The following is a 22,403-nucleotide window of genomic DNA, read 5'->3' as shown; positions in this document are numbered from 1 at the left end:
ATACACCGACTCTGAGCAAGTAGCGACTGTAACAACAGGAATTTTTTTTTTAAAGTTCACCTATTGTGCTTTTTCTTATTATTTGACTATTATATGTTCCAGTGGTCGATTCTCATTTAAAACATAGCCAAAGCTTCTAGTAATAACCGAAAGTTCAGGCCACTCTAAGTGCTTTGTTCAAGCTTTTTTTCTAGTTTTCCCTCAGTATGATGTCATGAGAGCGGATATCCCTAATATGGTCATCTGCGAGTACAGTAGTCCCACCCACCTGCTGTTCAAACCTTCTGTTTATGAGGGGCAGCCAATGAGAAGAAAGCTGGCTTAATTAAAGAGAGGATGAATTAAACACTTGCATATTATCCATGTTATTTCACAGCAGGCTTAACAGTGACCATTAGGAGTTAGTATGCATAACTGTGGGGGGTGCTGTAGCCTATCCCATTCACACATGCGGCCGACTCGGAATCACCAGTTAACCCAACATGCAGGGTTAACTGGTGATTGGAGGAACCTGGAGAAAACATGCAAACTCCACAGAGAAAATCAGTGGATTTGAGCCTAGCTAATATGTTTATTTTGAATGTGATGTCAACATGTTTGCTAGATATCAGCGTGTGTGTCATAACTGTAATGATAATCTTGTTCGCAAACACACCATATTCTTTTAAATGAATCCGCGTGGTTATCTGAAATGGACAGCGTACACAGGGTGAGGCCTATTGTTTGCTGATAATAATATGGTCTTTCGTACAGCACCATCCTCAGGCAAAAATTCCCATTTTCCTGCCTAAGGTTGTCTCTCCATTTCTTCTTCTTCCTCTTCTTACACCCAGCTGTTTTCTGATGCAGTGGGCAATAGAGCCTCACGGCGCCTTTTAGTCATGTTTACTCAATCTGTCCTCTTTTTTTAAAAAAAAAAAACAAGATTTCTAGAGGGAGTTAAAAAAAAAAAAAAAAAAAAAAAGCCTTAATTTGTATTTAGGGCTGTTGTGTGTTTCATATGTCAGCCCCCCCGCTGTCAGGAGCAGCAGTGGTCAGAGGTGAAGGGTTAAAGGTCACTGTAAACCCCACCACATAACCTCCTGCATCCCGGAGCAGACAGGACTGACTAACAGAGAGACAGAGTGATGGATGGAGGGTTAACACTAGCCTCTACCTCACACACACACAGAGCTCAAATCACACACCCTCCCCTTCATCACCCTGCACCCTCCCTCCCTCCTTGTACTCATCCCCTTCCAGCCACCACGCCACCCTCCCATGAGTGCTAGCCAAAAGGAGGGAGGCTGAAGAATGAAGAGAGGAAAGAAAACGACAGAAAGCACTGTCTGAGGAGGAGAGAGGGTCGGGGTTGGTTGGTGGGGGCGGGTGGAGGGTGCGTCTGAGGAGAGAAAATGGATAAAAAGTGAGAGAAGAGAGGAGTAAAAGGTAGGCTGGAGAGGGAGGGGGGGCAGTAGATGGCGAGAAGGAGGAGGAGGAAGAGGTGGAGGAGGTGGGAAGTGGATAGAAAAGAGGTCACGTGACCACGTAGCAGCTGCAAGGCTGAGAGGGGAGAGAGTGAAAGAGACTCGCATAGGAGCAGAAAGACGACAAGCAGGAGGAGAACAGTGAGCGGCAGGGTGAGTGCTTGCATGATTGAATTATGCGCATATGCACACGGCAGCCCGCGCGTGTGTGTGTGTTTGTGAACGACATGGATAAATATCAGAAGGAGAGCGTGTAAGAAAAGATTGTAGAAAGAAGGAAGAAAGAAAGCAAGAGACAGAGAGGAGATTATGTGTGTTGGCTTTTGTTAAATAAGCTCCAGTGTGCTGAGAAAGAGAGGGAGAGATGGGGAGGAAAGAGTGGAGAGAAAGAGGGGGAGGAAAGAGTGGACGAGTAGAGGGGAGAGGGAGGGAGAGAAGGAGTCGATAGAAACTGTCTTATCATCTCTCCCTTGACTGCTGGGCTCAGCAGGGACAGAGATGTAGACACACACACAGCCTGTCAGGATCTGAGCTTTTGCTCTCTTCATCTCTCTCGTTCCCTTTCTGTCTATCTGATTCACAGTTTCAAGTTCAATTTTCTTTAAGACTTGTAAATACATGTGTGACCACAGACATGAAGAAATTAGGAGGAAGGACTGTATAGAAACAGGTTCTGTTAGATAAGAGCGTGGCATGTCAGAGCTCCATGCATGCCAGTTGTATGCATCACACACTGTCTAGCTTTTTGTCAGCTTGCAGGGCCATAAAACCTGAAACAGCATATTTCTCTCTAATTCAGGCTTCTATGTTTGGGAGCATGTGCAAAGGAAACCTACCTACAGTTAACCTCTAACCAGCTCCCGTTTTTTTAAATTATCTCTTTCAATCTTAACTGAGTTTAAATCTGTTTTAATGCTCCTACATACTTTTTTATCCACTCTGCCGTTTTCTCTGTTTTGGAATAAGTAAGTCTGAGATTTCCAAGCTCTGAAATCCACCGTTTACTTTATTCTTCCACTTTATCAAAGTTGTCAGTGTGACGAGCGGCACGTTCAATAATGGTGTTCATTGTGTTCATATGAATTTTTCATGAGTGTGTTTACTGCTTTGGCCCTTTTGTTTGCTCTTTTTGTGGTTTTATGTGTCTGTGTGAATGCTCTAAAGGTGTTTGTGTGATTGTGTGTTGTGGTGGTAATGAGGTCAGTGCTGTAGCAGCCAGGGTGGGTGGAGGGGTGCTGGCTAATTCCAGCTGTAATTAACATTAGTGGGTCAGTAAGAGGGTAGAGGGTGAAGACAAAGGTTACCCTACTTGTGTTTGTTCTCGGTGTGTTTGCTGTCCAGTAGATCGATGGATGCTCTGTGTGTGTTTCTGTCTTCTGCGTGCATGTGTGTACATGATTGCATGCTCCACAAGGGTGTAAAAGCGCAGTGTGGTTTGTGTGTAGACGCCCCTGAGGTCTTAAGATGTGTTGGGTGGCTCCCTTGAGGAAATGGACATGTGTGCACTCATGTGTGTGATTTGCTATTAGGGTCACCGCTCTCCTGCCTCCACACTGTCTCTAGTGGAGCTGACCCCCACGTATGCACTCACTATCATCCCCAGACACACACAAACACACACTTGTCAGTTGAGTTTTGTTGATTCAGAATGACTCAGGTACCAGCTGTGTTCAGAAATCTTTTTTTTAGGCAGGAAGTTAGCCGAGTGCAAAGCTGACCGATTCCTTCGCAATCAAATCAATAATAAAATTCCTCAAATCTTTTCTTTCCGCTCTCGCCAGGTATGAACCATGAATCCAATAAGTCACCATCATTAGGAATGATCTCCACGGCGAGTCGCACCACGGCTACAGTCAGTCCCCTCAGTCCACTAACCAATGGGAACGCAGTTGCCCAGTCTGCAAACTCTGGATTCGCTGCTGCCCTTCGTAAACTGGCCAAACAGGCAGAGGACCCCAGAGGTGAGCACTGGTTTAACCATCCTGCACACACCCAAACACAGCTTCAGCTGCCTCAAGCCCTGGAGAGCTAACGTATTTTTGAGCACACAAACACACACACAGACTCCTCTTTGTGCGTCACACCCAGTCCAACCTTTACTGCTGGTGTCAGGTTTGTACAAAATCCTGTTGATTTTCCTTGTTTCTGTCTCCTCTGTGGAATACTTCAGCTTTTGCATGGAGAAATGGGAATCTTTGTTTGCACACGGACTCATTAGCAGTGGGTAGGAGAGTGGGTGATCTTACGGGTGATGGTAGATTTTAATTTTTTGCCTCTGGACAGAGCTAGGATAGCTCTGTCCTTATTCTTCCAGTTATTATGTTAAGCTAAGCTAACTGACTGCTATAGCTTCATATTTAGACTACAGACACGACGGCGGTATCAATCTTTTTATCTAATAGGGGAGAAAAAAGCGGTTTCTTGAAGACAGGAACATAGTGTTAATGAATGAAAATTGGACAGCGTATTGAAACACAGCGCCAGTAAAAGTGAAAGTAGATCCTTTCAGAGTATGGTTGTATTTTGTGAAATATTGTGAAATGTTTGGCTGCCTGGTAGTTATTTGGTTGTGTGTGTGCGTGCGTGTGTGTGCGTGTGTGTGTGTGTGTGTGTCCTCACTCAGCTCATTGCTGTCCTAATGAAGGTGCTGGATAAGAGCTGACCTATTCTGACCTCTCCCTCTCAGTCTCTTCCTTCCTTCGTTTCCATTCATCTCCTAATAATGAGAATCTAATTACAGCCAATTATAACAAGCTCCCTCTCCCCTTCTCTCTCTCTCTCTCTCTTTCTGTGTCCCCAACTCTCCATCACTATCTCATTTTCTCTACCTGCAGCTCTACATGAACTCATTGGTTCCTACCTTCTCTGTCTCATTATTTCCTGCTTGTTTCCGAATGTGTGTGTGTGTGTGTGTGTGTGTGTGTGTGTGTGTGTGTGTGTGTGTGTGTGTGTGTGTGTGTGTGTTTCTCAGAAATATGGAGTAATGCCAGAGTGAATGTTACGGGCAGCACACACACACACTCCCTTTATCACACCTCCCCTTTGGTGTCACACCCCAGCCTCTTTTTAACACAGTCATTTATGACATGCTTCCTTCGCTCTTTTTACAGCAGATTTTTTTGGCGCGTGTTCGTAATTGTCACACACCCACTGTCATCTCGTACCCTTTTCCTTCCGGTATCGTTATTACACTTTCCTTTGTTTCTGTCACATTTTTTTGAATGCTTTTTATCAAAAATGACTGAATCACTGTTTAGTTCGTCACGTTGACAAAAAAATAGAAAAAGTTATGTGCCACGGGGAGATTATTTGATCGTGAAATCTTTTTAATCTGATCAGATGCTGTTTGCTGTCATTCACTCCTCTTTCTCTCCCTTCCTCAGGTTCTGCCCTCAGCGGTGAATCGTCTCCCGTCTCTTCCCCGGCCACCAGCCACAGCTCGCCGGTTACCACCCCTAAGCGGGGCTCTTTAGGGCCCCTCCTGGGCCAGAACAGGGGCCGCAGTGTCCCCAGCACACCTCCAGTAGTCACCATTGCCCCCACAAAGACAAGCAACGGCCTGTGGAGGGCCGACGGAAGACAGGTAAGACGTGTCATTCATCACGCTGTCACACCTCCTGGTGTTTCGCGCCAGTCTGAGACAAAATGTCTGCTGTTTTCTCTCTGCGCATCTGTACCTTTTGTTCCCCTATCACGCCGGTCTCCTCTTTTCTCTCGGCCTTTCCTCGTCTCTCTCTCATGTTCTCTCAGTACAGATGAGTGGTCTGTCGCTCTCAGTCTCCTTTATCTGTCCTGCTGCTGCTGCTCCCTCCATTAAAGAAATAGTCCCAGTGCTTATCAACATCCAACTGTCAAAACCAGCCGTCCAAGCGTTGCTTTCTTCATTTACCCCATCCTGCCTTTCTCTGTGTTGTATTACGCTTTCATTTTCATGCTTCCAGCCACCCTCTTCCTTGCTGTTCTGCGTCTTTTTCAGCAACACATTAAGTGTTTGTCTAAAAAAAAACCACACACACACTGGAGGCTGCAGAGACTGGCACTTTTTGTCTTCAGCTTCCTGCAGAGTGTGTGTGTGTGTGTGTGTGTGTGTGTGTGTGTGTGTACTTGACCCTTCACCACAAAAGGCTTAGGATGTGAAGGGGGACCTGTGTGTGTGTGTGTGTGTGTGTGTGTGTGTGTGTGTGTGTGTGTGTGTGTGTGTGAATTTAAGCTGGGGCAAGGAACCAGGCCCCTCAAACAATGCAGAGGTTAGCCCCCACAGTAGCCACTTCCCCCTGGATCAGAGCTGCCTTTCTCCCCCTTCACAAAGACCACTCTGTGGCCCAGCCTGCCTGGGGCTCTTATTCAGACATTCAGAGAGAATCGAGGAGGGAGGGAGGCAGGAAAAAAATGGAGAATAGGATGTTAAGAAAGGAAGGGAGGTAGTGTAAGAATGAGTGGGAGAGCAGAGCTGTGTGTTAATTCAGTGTTTGTCCGTACTGTGCGGACAGAGCAAAGGACCGTTTAACCAAAAGAAGCAGACTGCGTGTGTTTTATTGCCGGGTCTGTGAAGGCCATTGGCTGTCTGCGAGGTCAGAGGTCAAGGAATGCGATGGCTGCTCTCCAGACCGTCCATGTGTTGCCTCCCTGTCTCGTTTTGACCTAGTGAGGATTTCTGGGAGATATTAAAGGAGAGATGCTTCATCCCTGGTTTGAATCTGCTTTCCATGAGTGGCATATACAAAACTATTCAAACGTATTCAAAACACGAGTATTATACTGCAAATCAAGTGTTGTACTAAACTAAGGTAGCAGATTGGGTGTTGCTGAGAGAGGTCATTTGTTTGTGGTTTGTCTGTGGTCAGCCTGACCTGTACTGCTGTCTGTTGCTGTAGCAACAAGATATGACACATTAGTGTAAATGTATGTCTTTTTCTCATTAACATACTTTACTAAACGGTTCCAGGCAGCTGTTTCTTATTTAGACTTAGAAAAAAAAAATCAGTGTCTGGTGGTCTGTTGGCTTCTTGGTTGGTTGGTTGGTTAGTCAGTCGGTGGCTCCATCACACCAAAACTATCACAGCACTTTTTCATTTTCAATTCCTGGTTTTACTTTGTTTTAATATCTGCTAATCACTAACTGCAAGCATGCAAACAAATGGTTAGATCAGCTTAATCACTGGCGTAGACTATGAGTCATGTAATTTTCTTTTTTTGCCTTACAGTTTGGAGCATAGACTGTATATAAAAATGGGAACAAACGTAAAATCATGGATTAATTTGCCAATATTAGTTTTTGAGTCTTCATTATAGAAGAGTTTCATGATTTTTGGAGCTAGAAGTGATATTTGGCAGCTAATGTTCACAAGCTACAGTAGAAACTATATAAGTGCAACACATGAACATTGATGCCTACTAGTAAGTGCTAAGCATAAAACATAAACATTAAAATTTAGAACACAGAAGATCAGTTCAGCTCAGTTCAGCTGGTTACAGCGGCCACGCCTTTTTCTTATAGCAGGCTGCAAGCAGGCTGCTCCATTTTAGTATGGAAATATATAAAGACTGACTTCCTTTTGGAGCACAAACAGTATTAAAAAATGGAGGCCACCAGATGGCGATAGCTGTGATTGCAAAGAGACATCAGTCCTACAGAAATCAAAGGAAAAACCGGTCCCTGTCTTGACCTCTGTAAACGCTGTGCTGCTAAGATTATGAGCTTAACCACAAGTTTTGGGTCACGCTGAACAAAAAATTAAGTCTGTTTTAAATTTATTTTAAAATTCAGGATTATCTGTACCATATTACCTCAATGGAGCACTTTGCTTTTGGTCTGCAGGCTGACTTGTAGTTCCTAAGATATTTAAAAGTAGAATGGGAGGCAGGGCCTTCAGATTTCAGGCCTGTCTTCTATGAGCCAGCTCCCAGTTTAGATGTGGGAGACAAATGCCCTCTCTTACTTTTGAGATTGGTCTTAAAACATTCCTTTAAATAAAGCTTATAGTTACGGCTGGATCACTCACATCATTTTGTCTCTCTGTGCTTATACACCACTCTGCATTTAATCATCCTTTATTATTAATCTCTGGCTCTCTTCCACAGTGTCTTTTGTCTAGTCGCCTTCCCCTCACCACCACAGAGTCCATCAGATTGGTATAAGACTGCACAATCATTCACTAATTGTGAATCAAGGTCCATAAACAAGGACTGTGGAGTGTAACAGTCAGACTCGCCCTGGCGAAGCAAAAACCCTCCACTCGAGGTTCTGAAACAGGACTTTAGAAACCAGTGGGCGACATCACAGAAGCTACATCTATCTCTTACACTGTCTATGATTTGGAGCCAACCTCAAGTGGCCATTTGGAGAATTGCAGTTACTAGACTACTTCAGTATTGGCTTCATTTCTCAGATCCTTGAGCGCTGCTTGGTTTGAACAGAATGAAGAACAATGCCGCATGACATACCAGACAAAGTGGGAGAGAGCATTGGATACAGGCGTGGGGTACTTGTTTCTTAATGCGTGTTTATATGCAGGTTTGGAAAAAAAAGGCCTCTTTGGTCATGGTGGTGATTTTGAGGGCTGGAATTTAAGCAATCGAGGATCAAATGCAGTGTTGTGGTGGCCAAATCCTCTGAGTGAGAAGCTCAGAGAGGGAGTGGGTGATGAAGGATGGAGCAGTTGGCTAGATATTGGGATCATCTTTCCACTTTGATCTTGACCTGTTATGACATATCAGACCCACTTTTCCACTCCGCTGAGCCTCTGGCTGCAGCTCAGAGGTTTTTACGCAATCACTCCATCTTATTTCTCACTCGTCTTTTTCCAGAACTACTCTACTCTGTTTGAATGTAGCGCGTGCACACTCACACAGCACACACACTGGAAAAAAAATAAAATAAAAATCACACCAATACACATAGTAAAGTCTGCTCTCACACTTTCTGCATGTGTCTTTGTCAGGTGGAGCCGAGTGTTCAGGGTCTCAGCAGGGAGCGGGTGGGAGCTGAGAACCCCCAGCCGCAGCAGGATAAGAGGACTCCTCCCATCTCTTCACCTCACCCCCTGGCTCACTCCTTTGGCCTCACACCAAGCAGCATCATGCAAGACCCCCGAATGCAGAGCATCAGGCAAGAGTGGCACGTGCATACTGTGTAGCTGTGCAGAAAAGTCTGCGTGCAGAATTCATTCTTACAATGATTCTCTGAATATGTTCTGCAGTTTGCCGGGGCAGATGCACCCCGTAGTGCCCTCAGGTGCTGTTCCAGAGGAATACCTGAGAGCACTCCGGCCGTTCGCCACCTCAGATGACCTCCGTCTGAGCTCTCTGCCCCTGAGCCTCGACCCGGCCGCTGCAGCCCACGCCGCCGTCGCCGCTTACTATCATCCAGCCTACCTGCACCACCCTCTGTCCTTACCGAGGTAACAGAAACCCACACAGCTGCCATTTATCTTTTTTTAGGTTGATGCCTGTGTATAGTAGTTATCTGCATTCTTCTTTATAGCCACCAGGGGGCTCCTCGGGTTTCAATCAGAAATGTAGCTGGAGACAGGGGCTCCCCAAATCCATGACCTCACTTAATCTTTTCTGATTAGTCTATGGCATAATCACTAGTCTTAATGGATACAACATGATGATCATTTTGTAAGTAATCTAAATAGCAGGGTATGTGTTACAGTGCAATTGACAAGTTATCAGTCTAGCTTTGGGACTGCAATATTCCTCGTTTTCTCAATCCAATCTTCTCCTCTGGTTTTAAAACACGATGCTGAATTCACTTTACTAACCAGTGGGCATTATCATTGTGGCTATTCCAATTTTTATTTACAGTCTTTTTATATAGCATGCTGGAATAAAGCAGGAAGTGTGCGGTGTCCACTATAGCTCACCAGGTTGAGGTGGCGCCCCATAACAAAAAGCTAAAGTCCTTGCTGCAGGGGCCTGGGTTCAAACCTCTCTTCTCTCCATGCTTTTACTGCTTCTTCTGCACAGTCCTGTCAAATAAAAGTCAAAATGTTAAAAATAAAAAAACCTCACATCCTTTAATCTATTCTGCACTCACTTATCAGATAACCATCATCTCCTCAGTGGCAGATATATTCTGACTCGTTTTTTGTTTTTTTCTGCCACAGGATGGAGGAGTCTCTGTGTCTTTCTGCACTGCGATCACAGTTCTACTCTGTGCCTGCAGGGGGTGCCTTCCCTCCACTGCACCCCTCTGCCCTCCACTTACACCTGCCTGGAGGCCGCTACCCTGCAGACCTAAACCATACAGCCTTATCTGAGAGGTAACACTTTGTTTGTTTCTTCCTTTCCTTCTTTCTTTCTTTCTTTCTTTCTTTCTTTCTTTCTTTCTTTCTTTCTTTCCTTCTTTCTTTCTTCACTGTCTGCAGAGCTGTGTAATCTCTCTGCAGGGTAGGCACAGGTTGCTGACTGTGTGATATTTTTAGCACACACCCCACAGTGCCTCCTATACACTTATCGCACACACTGCCCTTCACACACACTGTACGCCCACAGACATGCATATGCAAGCCAGCGCTTACATAAAATCGCACACGCATAACGAAGTATTTTTTTTATTTTTTAAGTCCCTCTGTGTGTCTCTATTTTCTTTCAGCGCTTTGAGCTGCTTTCTCAGTTTGACAATACTCATTGTTTTCCTGTGGCATAATGCACAGGGGAAATGTTTGTGTTTGAAATGGATGGCATTCATCATCTGGTTCTGTAATGGCTCCTGCATATCTTGTAGGTTTGTTTGTGTGCTATTGATTGCTTGTGTGTGTGTGTGTGTGTGTGTGTGTCATTTTCCTGTGGATACCTATTAAGTGTTCATCTGCTCTTGCTCAGTCATGCTGTGTATGGATTATTTTCCTCATGGTAAATGGAGAGTGTGTGTGTTAGTGTGTGTGTGCTTCTGCAGCTGCGTGTGTGTGTATGTTTTAGTAGAAATGTTTGTGCGAGGTTCACCAGTGTGTGGTTAATATCTGCCTCATGTTGGGTGTTGCATCTCTCACCTTCTCCCTTTTTTGTGTGTGTGTGTGTGTTTGTCTGTGTTTGTGTGTACGCATACTTGTCAACCTCCCCCACAGGCTACAGATGGAGAACGAGCTCCGCCAGCGAGAGAGAGAGCAAGAGCGTGAACGAGAGAAAGAGAGAGAGCGAGAGGCCGGGCTGGAACGAGAGCGGGAAAGAGAGAGGGAGCGAGAGGAGGAGAGGGAGCGTGAGAGAGAGCTGGAAAGACAGAAGGAGAGGCAGAGGGAGAGACAGCAGCAGATGGTCAGAGCGGCGGAGGGCCACTACCTGGCTGAGCTGCATGCTCGGAGGGCACCACCGGAGGACAGGGCCAGGCCAGGAGAAAGGCTGACCCCGAACAGACTGGGTACCTACACACAAACACGCGTGTACATGTATGTGCGCTCGCCTGCAGGTGCATGCTCAAGCATGTATACAGAGTTTTAGAAACTGATTCTTTTTAACTTAATTTCAATTAAAATACCCAAATAGTCTTTTCTGGGTATAGCTGACTCATTATTACTCATTAGTATCGAGAGAGAAGAATGGAACTCACAACACTGCTGGTTTTGATCTGCAGTAGTTTAAATTTTTTAACACTTGTGTTGCTTAAAAAAAGTGTCTGCCCAACAGTTTGGACCTGAGCCACATATCCTGACAGCTACTGGCCAGATTGCAATGAAATCTGTTAGAAACATTTTTACCCCAAAGGACATTTTCTAATGACTTCGGTGAACCTGCTGACTTCTCAAGTTGCTGAAATAAAACTATCAAAAGGATGCGGTAAATTGTTTAAAGTACAAGCAGACTGACATAAAAATTAGCACACTTGTGGGTGAAACCTTTAAATTTTATTCTCTCTTCAAGCTCTCGCTCTTTGGCTAAAAATCTCAGCTCTGCACACAATCTGTCTCATTTTTTAACCTCTGTGAACACATTCTGCGCGTGAATATTGACATACATGAATGAAACCAGACCCCAAAGAGAGAGGGAGCGAGAGGCTGTAGGGGTTGAGTAATTTACCTTTGCAATCCTTTGATCTTCTCGGGCTTTTGTTGCTTGTGGTTTACCTTGAAATTTTCACAATAAAAGCCTGTTTAAAGTAGAAGGTGTTCCTGGTCACTGAAACACTACTGGACTTTTAATTTTAATTGTGTAACAGAGGTATTGAATCTTAAAAAACAGGGTAATACTATAACTTAAAATGGCAATGGGAGCAGATCCTAAAATAAGGCTTCCTGCAGTGGAAAATGGACTAATATGTCCAGTTATACTTATCAAACTGAAGGACTTAGAAATCAAGACTGCATCAAATGAAGGCCCATTACTTTGTGCGGTTGAAGTAAATAAACATCCTGATATATCAGCGTAGCACATAACACATGCACTTTCCCAAACTCCACAGTTTCTCCAGATAAATCCAAGGACTCTGAACACCCAGGTTTTTCAGCACCTAAGCCTCTGCAGCCTAGCATTCACTCCTCCAGGGGCTCTGTGCCATACCCAGTGCCCAGCTTGTTGCCTTCTCACCTGGGGAAACATCATGCTGGTGCTGTTGGTGGGATCCATGGAGCTCTTTCCGCCAGCATGATGAGTCAGAGAGCCAGCGAGGAGGCGTGGTTAACACGACAGCGAGCACAGGGACAGGACAGGGAGCGTCCCCTAGAGCTTGGCCTCAGGTCACCGGGGAAAGGGGTGGAACCGAGGAGAGACGGCAACCGGTGAGAATTAGCTGCTTCTTCTTTTGAATATAATTTGTATCCCTTCTGAAACACCATGCACTCTTTACTAGGTCCAGAATTTGAATAAAAAAGGTTCTCTCTGTTCTTCTAAGCAGTACCGGTTCAGTCTATCACAACCCAGGCAGCAAAGATGTAGCAGCCTGCCTCGGCGCTCCACCGCCACTAATCTCCCCAAAAGCTCCCCATCAACCTCCTGCCCCTGCCACTACACTATGGAACCCAGCTTCTCTTGTTGACGCACCTGCAGACTCCCGTAGAAAACTTAACGCCCCAACGCCACCGAGTCGGCCGCCACCGGGACTGACCAGAGCTGAGAGACCGCCTGCGGCATGGGGGGAGAGGCTGGAAGAGGGCGGCAGGAGGATGGCAAAAAGCCCAGAAAGGTTCGCCTCACTCAGGGGAGCAAGTTTACAGGAGTGCTGGAACAAGAGTGAGCAGGACAGAGCCATCCAGAGCCTCTACCACCGGCATCATATCAATAACCTCCACCAGCGATCCTTTATGCCTCCATCTATCTCCAGTGGAGCCTGCACTGACCTAGGGGGACGGTGCCAGGCTGCTTCTCCGCCAGCGGTAAGGGAGCGACCGCATCAGGTGCCTGACAGCATGATGGTGTACGATGAGGTTCTCCAGCAGCACCGCAGGCTGCTCAGCAAACTCGACCTGGAAGAGAAGAGGAGGAAAGAGGCCAAAGAAGGAGGTGAGAAGAATAAAACAGAAAGCAGCAGGAGGTGGAGATGGAAGACTAAAGGGAACTGCAGATCATGTAACTAAAACTGATGCATTGGCCTGCAATTGTTTTAATAACGCTCTGCCTTTACCAGGTTATTACTATGACCTGGATGAGTCATATGATGAGAGCGATGAGGAGGAGGTGAAAGCTCATCTGAGAAGAGTGACAGAACAGCCCCCACTCAAGCTGGACACATCTTCAGAGGTGCGACAACACACACAGTCACATATGCATTCATCACAGGTATGAAGTTTTTTGGGGTTTTTTCCCTTTTGTCTGACTGATCTTTCTCCAAAGAAAGTGGATTTTCTGCGTGTGTGTGGTCTTACTACGCTGACCCATCGCGATGATCTTCTGGCTCAGAAGAGGAGGAAGAGGAGGAGGATGATGAAAGAGCGCAGCGTCTCTCCTCCGGCTGTGCAGGGCAAGAAAAAGGCCTGCTCACCTTCAACATCTTCAACACCCACAACTCCCTTAACTACTCCGTACTCTGCCGAGCAGATGGACTGCACCCCCGAACTGGAGAAGAAAAAAGACTTCCTCCTTATGTTCAACCTCTCGCACGTCAGCCCACAGCAGAGGAGAGGTAACAACCTGTTTGGTATCCACACACACATCCTACGTGCTACTCTGCTTTCTTCAGAGTTGCTCTGGTGATTCCCCGTGGAGGGAAAAAAAAATGAAGCATTTACTTTCGCTCAGTTTTGGGTGTTTACTGAGGTAGTAGGAGGAGTGAGAAGAAAATAAAGTTAGGAAGAATCTGAAGGTTGGAGTGGGATTTTCTAATTTGTCCAGCAAGAGTAGATTTGAACCCACATCCAGGGAAAACATGGTACTGCTTCAGAGGGTGTGAAATTCGTTTAAAAGGTCATTAATTTATGAAACCGGATAAACTGCAGATGTATACGATGGAAAAAACTGGCCAAACTAAATATGTAGAAAAATAACTTCAAATATATATACACTTTTGGGTGGCCACTATATCAGGTAAACCTATTAAACTACCTGTTAACGAAAATCAGCCAATCACATGGCATTAGCTTAGAGCATTTAGGCATGTAGACATGGTCGTGATGACCTGTTGAAGTTTAAACTGAGCATTGGAAAGAGAAGAAAGTTCATTTTAGGTTGTCAGGGTACTCCAGAATCTGAGGATCTTCTGGGATTTTCCCGCACAACCGTCTTTACGGTTTATAAACACTGGTCCAAAAAAAAGATAAAATATCAGTAAGCATTAGTTCTTTGGGTGAAAATGACCTGAAAATGAAGTGCTGGTGTCAGGAACAACAAAAAGTGCAACTATAGTATGCAGAAGAGCAAAATACATGAAATCGTGAAGCAGATGGGCTACAAAAGCAGTTATTAATCAGAAAAACTTGGTCCTAAGAAAGTGGCATTTGCGTGTATAAGGAGTACAATGCAAAAATATTGGAGTTTTAAAATAAAATGAGGTGACCACAAGTCCATACCAGCTGCAGTAGTCACTGAAAACAGATGGTGAGTCTGGCTGTATGTTTTGGGTTCTTGTTATGCTGCAGGATGAATGTAGGACCAATAAAATGCCTCTCTGATGGCAGAATGCAATGAATGGGAAATTTTCTATTGCTCTCACCAAGTTTTTATATTAAAAGTTAGAAATATTATTATACAAAGACTGCCTAAGAAGTGTTAAATATTCCTAGAGCTCTTTGTTTTTCATTCGTTGTTTTTCAGCCAAAACACTGGCTGTTTATTTTATTTTACCCCTCTGTTAAAAAGAATCTGATAACTACAATCTGAAAATTGGATTTTCAAATACCAGCGTAAACTCTCTGTTGTTAAATGATTATTACTTGCTTGCAGGGACGCTGTTGTATAATCAGCAGCTCATTTGCACTCTCTTTTAAAGTTTTTCCTCTTCATTTTTTGAAGACTTTTCTGTAAGGCCAGTGCTTCAGTAAGATCTAGTTGTCGATGAAATGGGGCATAAAATCTAGTCTGGCCTTAAGAAAACATGTGGAGACTGTTTGGGGGGGGCTGGTAAGAACTTCATTAAATTGAATTTTTTTCCCTCTCTGAATTGGGCATTACCCTCAGATCATCCATTTACTGACGCTTCTCCATTAGTTCCCGGCCCAAGTCAGTTTTTTTAACACATATTTTTTTAAAATATGAGTGATGGGTGTTCTCATTCTGTCTTTTTCTCTGTAGATAAAGAGAGAACAGAAGAGCTGCTGAAGGCCATTCAGAGGAAGACTGTGACGTTAGACACACTCAGATATAATCCTTTACCACTGTGCAGAAGTCCTCCGGCTCCCTCCACTGGTGAGGCACACGCAGACAAACACAGGAAACATGAATACATGCACTCTCGATTAATTAGCAAACAACTCTTTAATAAAACCTCTGCTTATCTTTTAGGTGACTCCTTCTCAGCACCTCTGCGGTGTCCGTCAAATGGACACCTGTACCCAGACTCTCCCAGCCCCTCCCCTCCCTACCTTAGCAAACATAAACACCTTCATAACGACGCGCACAAACCACCTGTAGACTCCACGGTAACTCGGCTCCCGCCTCCCTTGGCTCCCCATCATGAAAAGGCTGAATTCGTGGAGACACAATCGAACAGGAAGCGCCAGGGCCTCCAGAACGGTGCTGGCACTGGTGCCACTGGTGCTGCTGCTGCTCAGAAAAAGGAGCCTGGTCAAGTGCAGAATGGGCGGAATCGACCCTGGGAGCGGTTCACCCCTGAGGCCTTCGCTCAGCACTTCCATCAGGCTGTGCTGCAGTCCACACACAGCACACTGCAGAACAAAGGTTAGCCACTTGCTCCCATAGGTGCATGACCTGATTGTTCTATAATGTTAGGGGTTTGCCACCTAGTGGTGTCAGTATGCACTGCACTGCCTTTAAAATGTAAACAAAAGTCAAGTTCCTGTCACGTTAAGTTAAAATCACATTAAGCTGTTAAACAGCTACAAGGACTGACGCTGCTTTTTGTTTGTTTTGTCTCACTCTCTTCTTCTTAAGGACTCTTAAATTGTGTCCCAGAGGCCGGCGTGAAGGCCGATCCCTCGCAGCCTCACAGCGTCTCTCAGCTGAAAAGTTCAAATCTCATCCATGTCTCTCAGCGCGCACATATCAATGGCCATCACTTCCCTTCTTCTGTAGCCAACCGGGACACTCTAGCCCCACAGGAGAACCTGTCTGAGGATGAGGAAGAGTCCGATCAGGAAGAGGACGAAGAGGATGAAGAGGAGGAGGATGTTCCAAGGAAGTGGCAGGGCATTGAAGCTATTTTTGAGGCCTACCAGGAGTATGTGGATGGTGAGTCAGTGACATAGCACATACATTACCCCAATAGTTGATTTTTCTGTGATATGATGAAAACAGAGAAAGTTTTTTATATACATGATGTAAAAACACTTTTTGTCATATATTTGTTGCATACATAATTGTAAAAGTTGTGCACTGCAAATGCCTACATATACAACTTGCATGTAAATACTTTTCAGCAAGAGTGTGAAATTAATCTCAGAAGTTGGGTCAAAAATCAGTGAACAGTAAAAGAATTATCCGGAGATGCAGGGACTCGAATTTGAAATTCTTGACTTTTACAACTTAAGAGTGCTCAATCACCTAAAACCCTGCATGTTGTTTTTTGTAGGTTGTTAGTTTAATATATGAACAAAATGTTATGAATTGAGACATGAAAAACATCAAATGTGTTGGCAGATCTACTGCACTATGGATTTCTTGGAGAGTTTTATGTTTTCTGGATAAATATAGATCAATTCAGTTTTATTTACTTAGTGCTAAATCACACCAAGGTGCTTTATATTGTAACCCTATTGTAAGACCATATAATAATACATTTAACCCCAGACAGTTCAATTTTTTATTACATAATTTATAGCTACAAAAATGACATATATATATATATATATATATATATATATATATATATATATATATATATATATATATATATATATATATATATAGAGAGAGAGAGAGAGATATATATATATAGAGAGAGATATATATATAGAGAGAGATATATATATATAGAGAGATATATATATATGTAACATTTACTCTTGATGTCCATATATTTTGGTAAAAAAAACTTTCTGAATTTTTATTTCTTGGTTAATTGGTCTGAACAGTGGGCTATAGGGGTTGGACCCCCATTTTCCTTTAGCACTGACTTAATTCTTCATGGCAAAAATTCAAGATTTGGGTTTTTGGTCCACATTGACATGATGGCATCACTCAGTTGCTGCAGATACTCCCCGACATTCCAAAGGTGCTTTAATGGATTGAGATCTGAATACTGTCACATTTAGGTAACCAGTTTGAGATGATCTGAGATGTTTGACATGTTGCGCTGTCCTACTGAAAGCAGCCATCAAAAGATGGTACACTGTGGTCATAAAGGGATGGACATGGTCAGCAATGATACTGCATGTTGTATCTTGGGTAGTGGGTGAAAGGAGGCCATGCAAAATGATGCCTTGTAGTGGCACCTGGTGTGTTCTACTGCTGTTGTACCATATCTGCTTCATGGTCTGATGTGTTACCTTTACCTTGTTTCTAATGAGTTACTGTTGCTCTCCTGTCAGCGTGAAGTAGTCTGGCCATTGTCCTGTGACCTCTGACAACCCAGAGACAGCTGCCACTCACTGACATTTTCTCTTTTTTTGGGACCTTTCTTTGTAGACCATAGAGATGGTTGTGTGGGGAAATCCCAGTAGATCAGCAGTTGCTGAAATAATGTCCCTGTGATAGCAGTGCAGAGGTTGCATGGACTTATTGCAATTGTACATGCAGAAGGAAAAAGGCATTGAAATGACATTGAAACAATGGCTGAACATGATTTAGAGAGACTCAAGTTGTTTTTTGTTTTGTTTTTTTAAATCTAAATTTAACCCTGAGTTAACGTTATCTGCTTCACACAATTTAGACATCTTTTAGATCTCTAATCATAAGTAAATAGCTCAGCGGGTACACTGGTGTGTGTGAGCTCAGGGGGGCTAAAATTGGAGTAAAAGAGATGTTAAAATGCAATATAATTAACTGAAAGTGGCTGTTTTCTCTTCACAGAATGGAGTATAGAGAGGCAAGTCCTTCACAGTCAGTGTAAAAGACTCGAAGCACAGAACTACAACCTGACCAGAACTGCAGAGCAGCTCTCTATCACTATGGGGGTAAGCATCATTTTATGTCTACCACATGTGTGTACTCTGTTTTTGGTGCGAGTGTTGCCATCTCCTGTTGTAGCAATATAGCTTGGTGCATAAAGCCTTGGTTTCTGTAATAACAGTCGTGTCTATCCTTCGTTTATTAGGAGCTGGTGACTCAGAGGCAGAAAGTAAGAGAGGAGAGGGAGAGACTGCAGGCCCAGCTTGAGCACTTCAGGAGGTGTTTGACTCTACCGAACATTCACTGGGGCAGGGGCCAAGTGAACGGGCACACGCCGAGGTGACCTCTGACACCGACTCTCCAAAGCCTCTGACAGCGAAGGAACAGTAACAAGAACGGGATGGAGCCGGGCCACTCTCCTCGCTCGAAGCACTCGACAGAGCCAACAGTAGTCTTGTTACCCTTTTTGGACAGTCAATTCTGTCACCTGACTGGTCCCAGATACACCTTACTACCTGCTATATTTGTATCACAGTAACTGTAATCCATGGTGTCCATGTAGAGCTTAAACGGTCTGATTCTTCCCATGGATTTCAACAACACTGTGTAGCTACAGCAGCATCGTTATTAGAGTAACGCTAACCACTCCTCCTCCTACTTGAGTTGGCTTTCAAGTACAGCAATGTGAAAAAGAGAGTACAGCCTCTTTCAGTTCTAAGGTTTTACTTATCAGGACATAATCACAAAAATCATCTGGTCCTTAACAGCTCAAATGCAATATCAGTTGGACAATAACAGCAGAGTGTCAGAACTAAGTACACCTCACGATTCAGTCGCTTGAAGTACCACCTTTAGGTGCAATAACTTGAAGTACTCATTTTCTGTATGACTTCAGCAGTCTCTTACATCATTGTGGAGGAATTTTGGCCCAGTTTACTTTACAGCGTTGCTTCAGTTCACTGGGGTTTGCTTGCATTTGTTTATGCACGGCTCTCTTAAGGTCCTGCCACAGAATTTTAGACAGGCTGAGGTCTGGAGTTTGTCAGGGCCATTGGGCCTCATTCACTAATATTTATGTTAAAATTTGTTACACAAGTGTGTATGAAAAAATATCGTTGCGATCATAAATTGTGCCCAACAGCCTTTTTTGTGTTAACCAACACACGTTTATTACTGAATCTGAATCCAACAGGATTCTGCAATCTTCATACCGCCACAGCCCGATTTCTCTGTATAAGTAAACACATTGACCTCAAAGCGAAGTAGAGACAGCTGTGGTGATGTTAAGACCTGCACTGCTAAAGCAAGAAAGCAGGAAAAAGTCTGACTGAAGAAACTGAAACAAGTTTGAACAACAAGCTATAAAAAAAATAAGATAAGGAGCAGCTGATCTGTCCAAGATGAGAAACTCGCTCCCTTCTTTTTCTAATATCTGTGGAGAAGTGCCAAGAAACTGGATTTTAAGGAATCCCATCCAGCGATATGACAGAAGTCATTTTAATGAAAAAAGATCATTTAATGTAAGATGAGATAAAGGGATATTGGAATACATTTAAATTAAAAGACCTACACCTTTTCATTTAGTATTTAGTTTTCTTTATCTGAAATTTTTATTTATTTAATTGTAATTCTGATAATCCTGATTTTATTATTCATAGTAGCAGCAGCAGCAGGAGCAGTAATAATATTAGGATTTAAAGACAGGTGTTTACATTTTCTGAGACATTAGACTTTCTGAGACAAATGTACAGAGACACATCTCTGTACATTTGGTCAGGGGCACTTCTAAATTTCTTTATAGACTACAAACAAGTTTGCATATTAAAATATCGATGAATCACAGATTTGTGTTTAACCACTGTTTGTGAATGAGGCCCACTGTCTTGCTGCACGACCCAATTTCTGCAAGTTGTTCCAAAAAAATCGTGTAATTTATTCAGATGCAACTTTACAAACCTAAGCCATGCTGCCATGAGAGAAGAGGCTTTCTCCTGGCAACCCTTCCAAACTAGCCATACTAGTTCAGTCTCTTTCTAACTGTACTGTCATGAACTTTAACATTTAACATGCTAAATGACGGCTGTGGAGCCTGAGATGCAGCTCTTGGGCTTTTGCAGTTCCTCTGAGCAGTGCCCCGTTTGACCTTGGGGTAAATTTACTGGGACGTCCACTCCAGGGAACATTGGCAACTGGTTTGCATGTATTCCACTTGTTAATAATCTTTCACTTAAAAAATGTTGAAAATGGCCTCACAACTCTTTTAAAACAATTGCTCCTCAGATCACTGCTGATGTCTTATCTCATTGGGATTGTGTTAAAACACACCTGAATGCTCCTGAGCTGCAAACTTCCAAAACTTCTGCTTTTATAGAGGTTCTCACACTTGCTGATGGTTAATCAATCAGGCAGCACCTAGCTGCGGTGATGGTGTACTTAGTTTTTCATGCACTGCTTGGAAATTCTGTTATAGTTTTTGGTGAAATTAATAATGACACGGTGTAATGCAGCATGCTTATCTGAGGTTATAGTTAAATAATGTTAGAACCCGGTAAGGACCAGATAATTTTTATGTGCTGATATGTTACTACTTAGATTCGAAAGAGAGTGTGCTTTATTTTTTCTTCACAAGACTGTATGCCCAGTGTACAGTCATATTTTCATATGGATTTAAAATGTTTCAGTCTACACTAAATAAATGTATCAGCAGGCACATATCTGTAGCTTCTCTGGGCAGCAATGAGGGAATCCGGGTGTGCAATGATCACCCGGTTAGACCTCAGAAAATAACAATTGAGTCAAGGAATCAAGCACACCTCAGGCCTTAAACTTGACAGGATGCACTTGAAATGTAAGCAGAGGGAAAACTTGACCGTCCTCTGTATTGTATGTTGTCTGCTTAGTTATATATCTGACAGATGAAGCAGTGTGTGTCGCTGGTAAGAGCTCTACGGAGCGTAGGGAACGTCTAAAATGTCTATATAACAGCAAATGGTATCAATGAAATTTTTTTAGGTCAGATTTTTTTAATGGGTAATGTCACTTGTGATAGATGAAGAGTTTTGTATGCTTTATCGGTTTAACCATTTGTCGTGGGAAGCCATATGCTTTGTTTAAACTGCTGCTGGTCAGAATGAAAAGGTTTAGAGATTTGAGGAGACTGGGACAGTCGGTGTTACGTGACGCTAAAATAATTGAGAGGTGCACTGTGGATGAACAAATGTCGGTCATGTACCATTTTTAGGATGGTACACCCAGGAGTCTGTGTCCCGAAGCCCTTAACATGACCATAAATGTTAGAGAGATAAATAAGTCATTGAAATGCAGATTCTGCATCACTTGAACGAGGATTTCTCGCAGTTATTGTCCAAACTTCAACTGAAAACTACTTTCAGGAAGAGAAAAGCCAAACTATTTAGTTAATTATTCCAATTCATGTCAAAACTAATTAAAAAAAAAAGACACCTGTAATAATTATTTATTGTTTTATGCGTAACCTAAGCGTCAGAATAACGAACTATACCTTTCACTGGTCTTTTGATGAGACTTCTTTTTGTTTAAGACAAAAAATAATGTCACTTGTTCAGTTTCTATCTACAAGCACAAGCACTGTAGCAATCCCGCCCTCCCCTCCAGTTCACCCGACCCTCCTGCGTCACTTTCTCCGTCTCTGCAAACCTGCTGTGAAATCTTGCCTATTTGCTTCAATCCGTTGTTATGTAATTTATTATTTGGGCTGTATAATTGCAATGAATTATTTATTAACATACGGTATATTGCTGTAAATTCGGGTGTAAATTTACATTAAAATACTTGTAAAAACTCCTCACTGTTATTGTTGCATATCTGAGTTTTTACTTCTCTGAAATATTTATCAGAGGTCTGTGTTTGCATTTATTCAGCAAGTGGTCTTACACAGAGTAGCTGATTAAAATGTACAAAATGTCATTATGTCTGACCCTCCATAGCTCAAAAAAACAAAACAAAACAAACTGAGAGCAGCAACAAAAACTCCCAAGCCTTTGGAGGTCTTCGAAGTTTGCATACAAATTGTGTCCTCCATAATTATTATGAATGGATTTAATCATTGTAATTCTCAGACAGCGAGCATCTCCTGTGGACCTGGTGGTTATATTGGAAAGGATAGCATTACCAAGTTTTAATAACAGACTTTAACATGCACTTAAGGAGGCACTCTCAGTCGCTGTGATTGCTAGGTTTAAATATAGCCCACATCAATGTGCTGCTGACAGCATGCCCTCCCTTACTCATTTCTTCACCTGATATTTTATTGCCTCAGTGTATGGTCTTTGAACCGTTTGAATTTTTCTTTTTTAAACATTAGTG

General features: G+C 43.3%; 1 protein-coding gene across 9 annotated transcripts in view; it reads left to right on the top strand.

Annotated features, from left to right (window-relative positions):
• LOC100697762 (genetic suppressor element 1) overlaps nt 1–21,881 on the top strand; it is a 39,519-nt gene extending 17,638 nt beyond the window's left edge. For 7 of the 9 annotated variants that reach the window (XM_005470893.4, XM_005470896.4, XM_005470900.4 and 4 more), the window contains 15 exons: nt 3,248–3,427; nt 4,850–5,049; nt 8,408–8,574; nt 8,666–8,866; nt 9,578–9,733; nt 10,538–10,827; nt 11,866–12,181; nt 12,295–12,902; nt 13,027–13,139; nt 13,233–13,521; nt 15,126–15,239; nt 15,336–15,731; nt 15,945–16,241; nt 18,021–18,124; nt 18,265–21,881. In XM_005470893.4, coding sequence (XP_005470950.1) covers nt 3,248–3,427; nt 4,850–5,049; nt 8,408–8,574; nt 8,666–8,866; nt 9,578–9,733; nt 10,538–10,827; nt 11,866–12,181; nt 12,295–12,902; nt 13,027–13,139; nt 13,233–13,521; nt 15,126–15,239; nt 15,336–15,731; nt 15,945–16,241; nt 18,021–18,124; nt 18,265–18,402 — 3,569 coding nt within the window. In that variant the 3' untranslated portion in view covers nt 18,403–21,881. Of the gene's footprint in view, nt 1–1,431; nt 1,620–3,247; nt 3,428–4,849; nt 5,050–8,407; nt 8,575–8,665; nt 8,867–9,577; nt 9,734–10,537; nt 10,828–11,865; nt 12,182–12,294; nt 12,903–13,026; nt 13,140–13,232; nt 13,522–15,125; nt 15,240–15,335; nt 15,732–15,944; nt 16,242–18,020; nt 18,125–18,264 lie in introns of those variants that run through there. The other 2 variants (XM_005470895.4, XM_005470894.4) reach the window with 2 other exon arrangements.
• Nucleotides 21,882–22,403: the final 522 nt, after the last annotated feature.

The sequence above is a fragment of the Oreochromis niloticus genome, linkage group LG7 (assembly GCF_001858045.2).
Source record: "Oreochromis niloticus isolate F11D_XX linkage group LG7, O_niloticus_UMD_NMBU, whole genome shotgun sequence".
In the NCBI taxonomy this organism is placed as follows: Eukaryota; Metazoa; Chordata; class Actinopteri; order Cichliformes; family Cichlidae; genus Oreochromis; species Oreochromis niloticus.
Note: the sequence above shows the minus strand (reverse complement) of the source record. Positions and strands in the feature narration are given on the sequence as shown.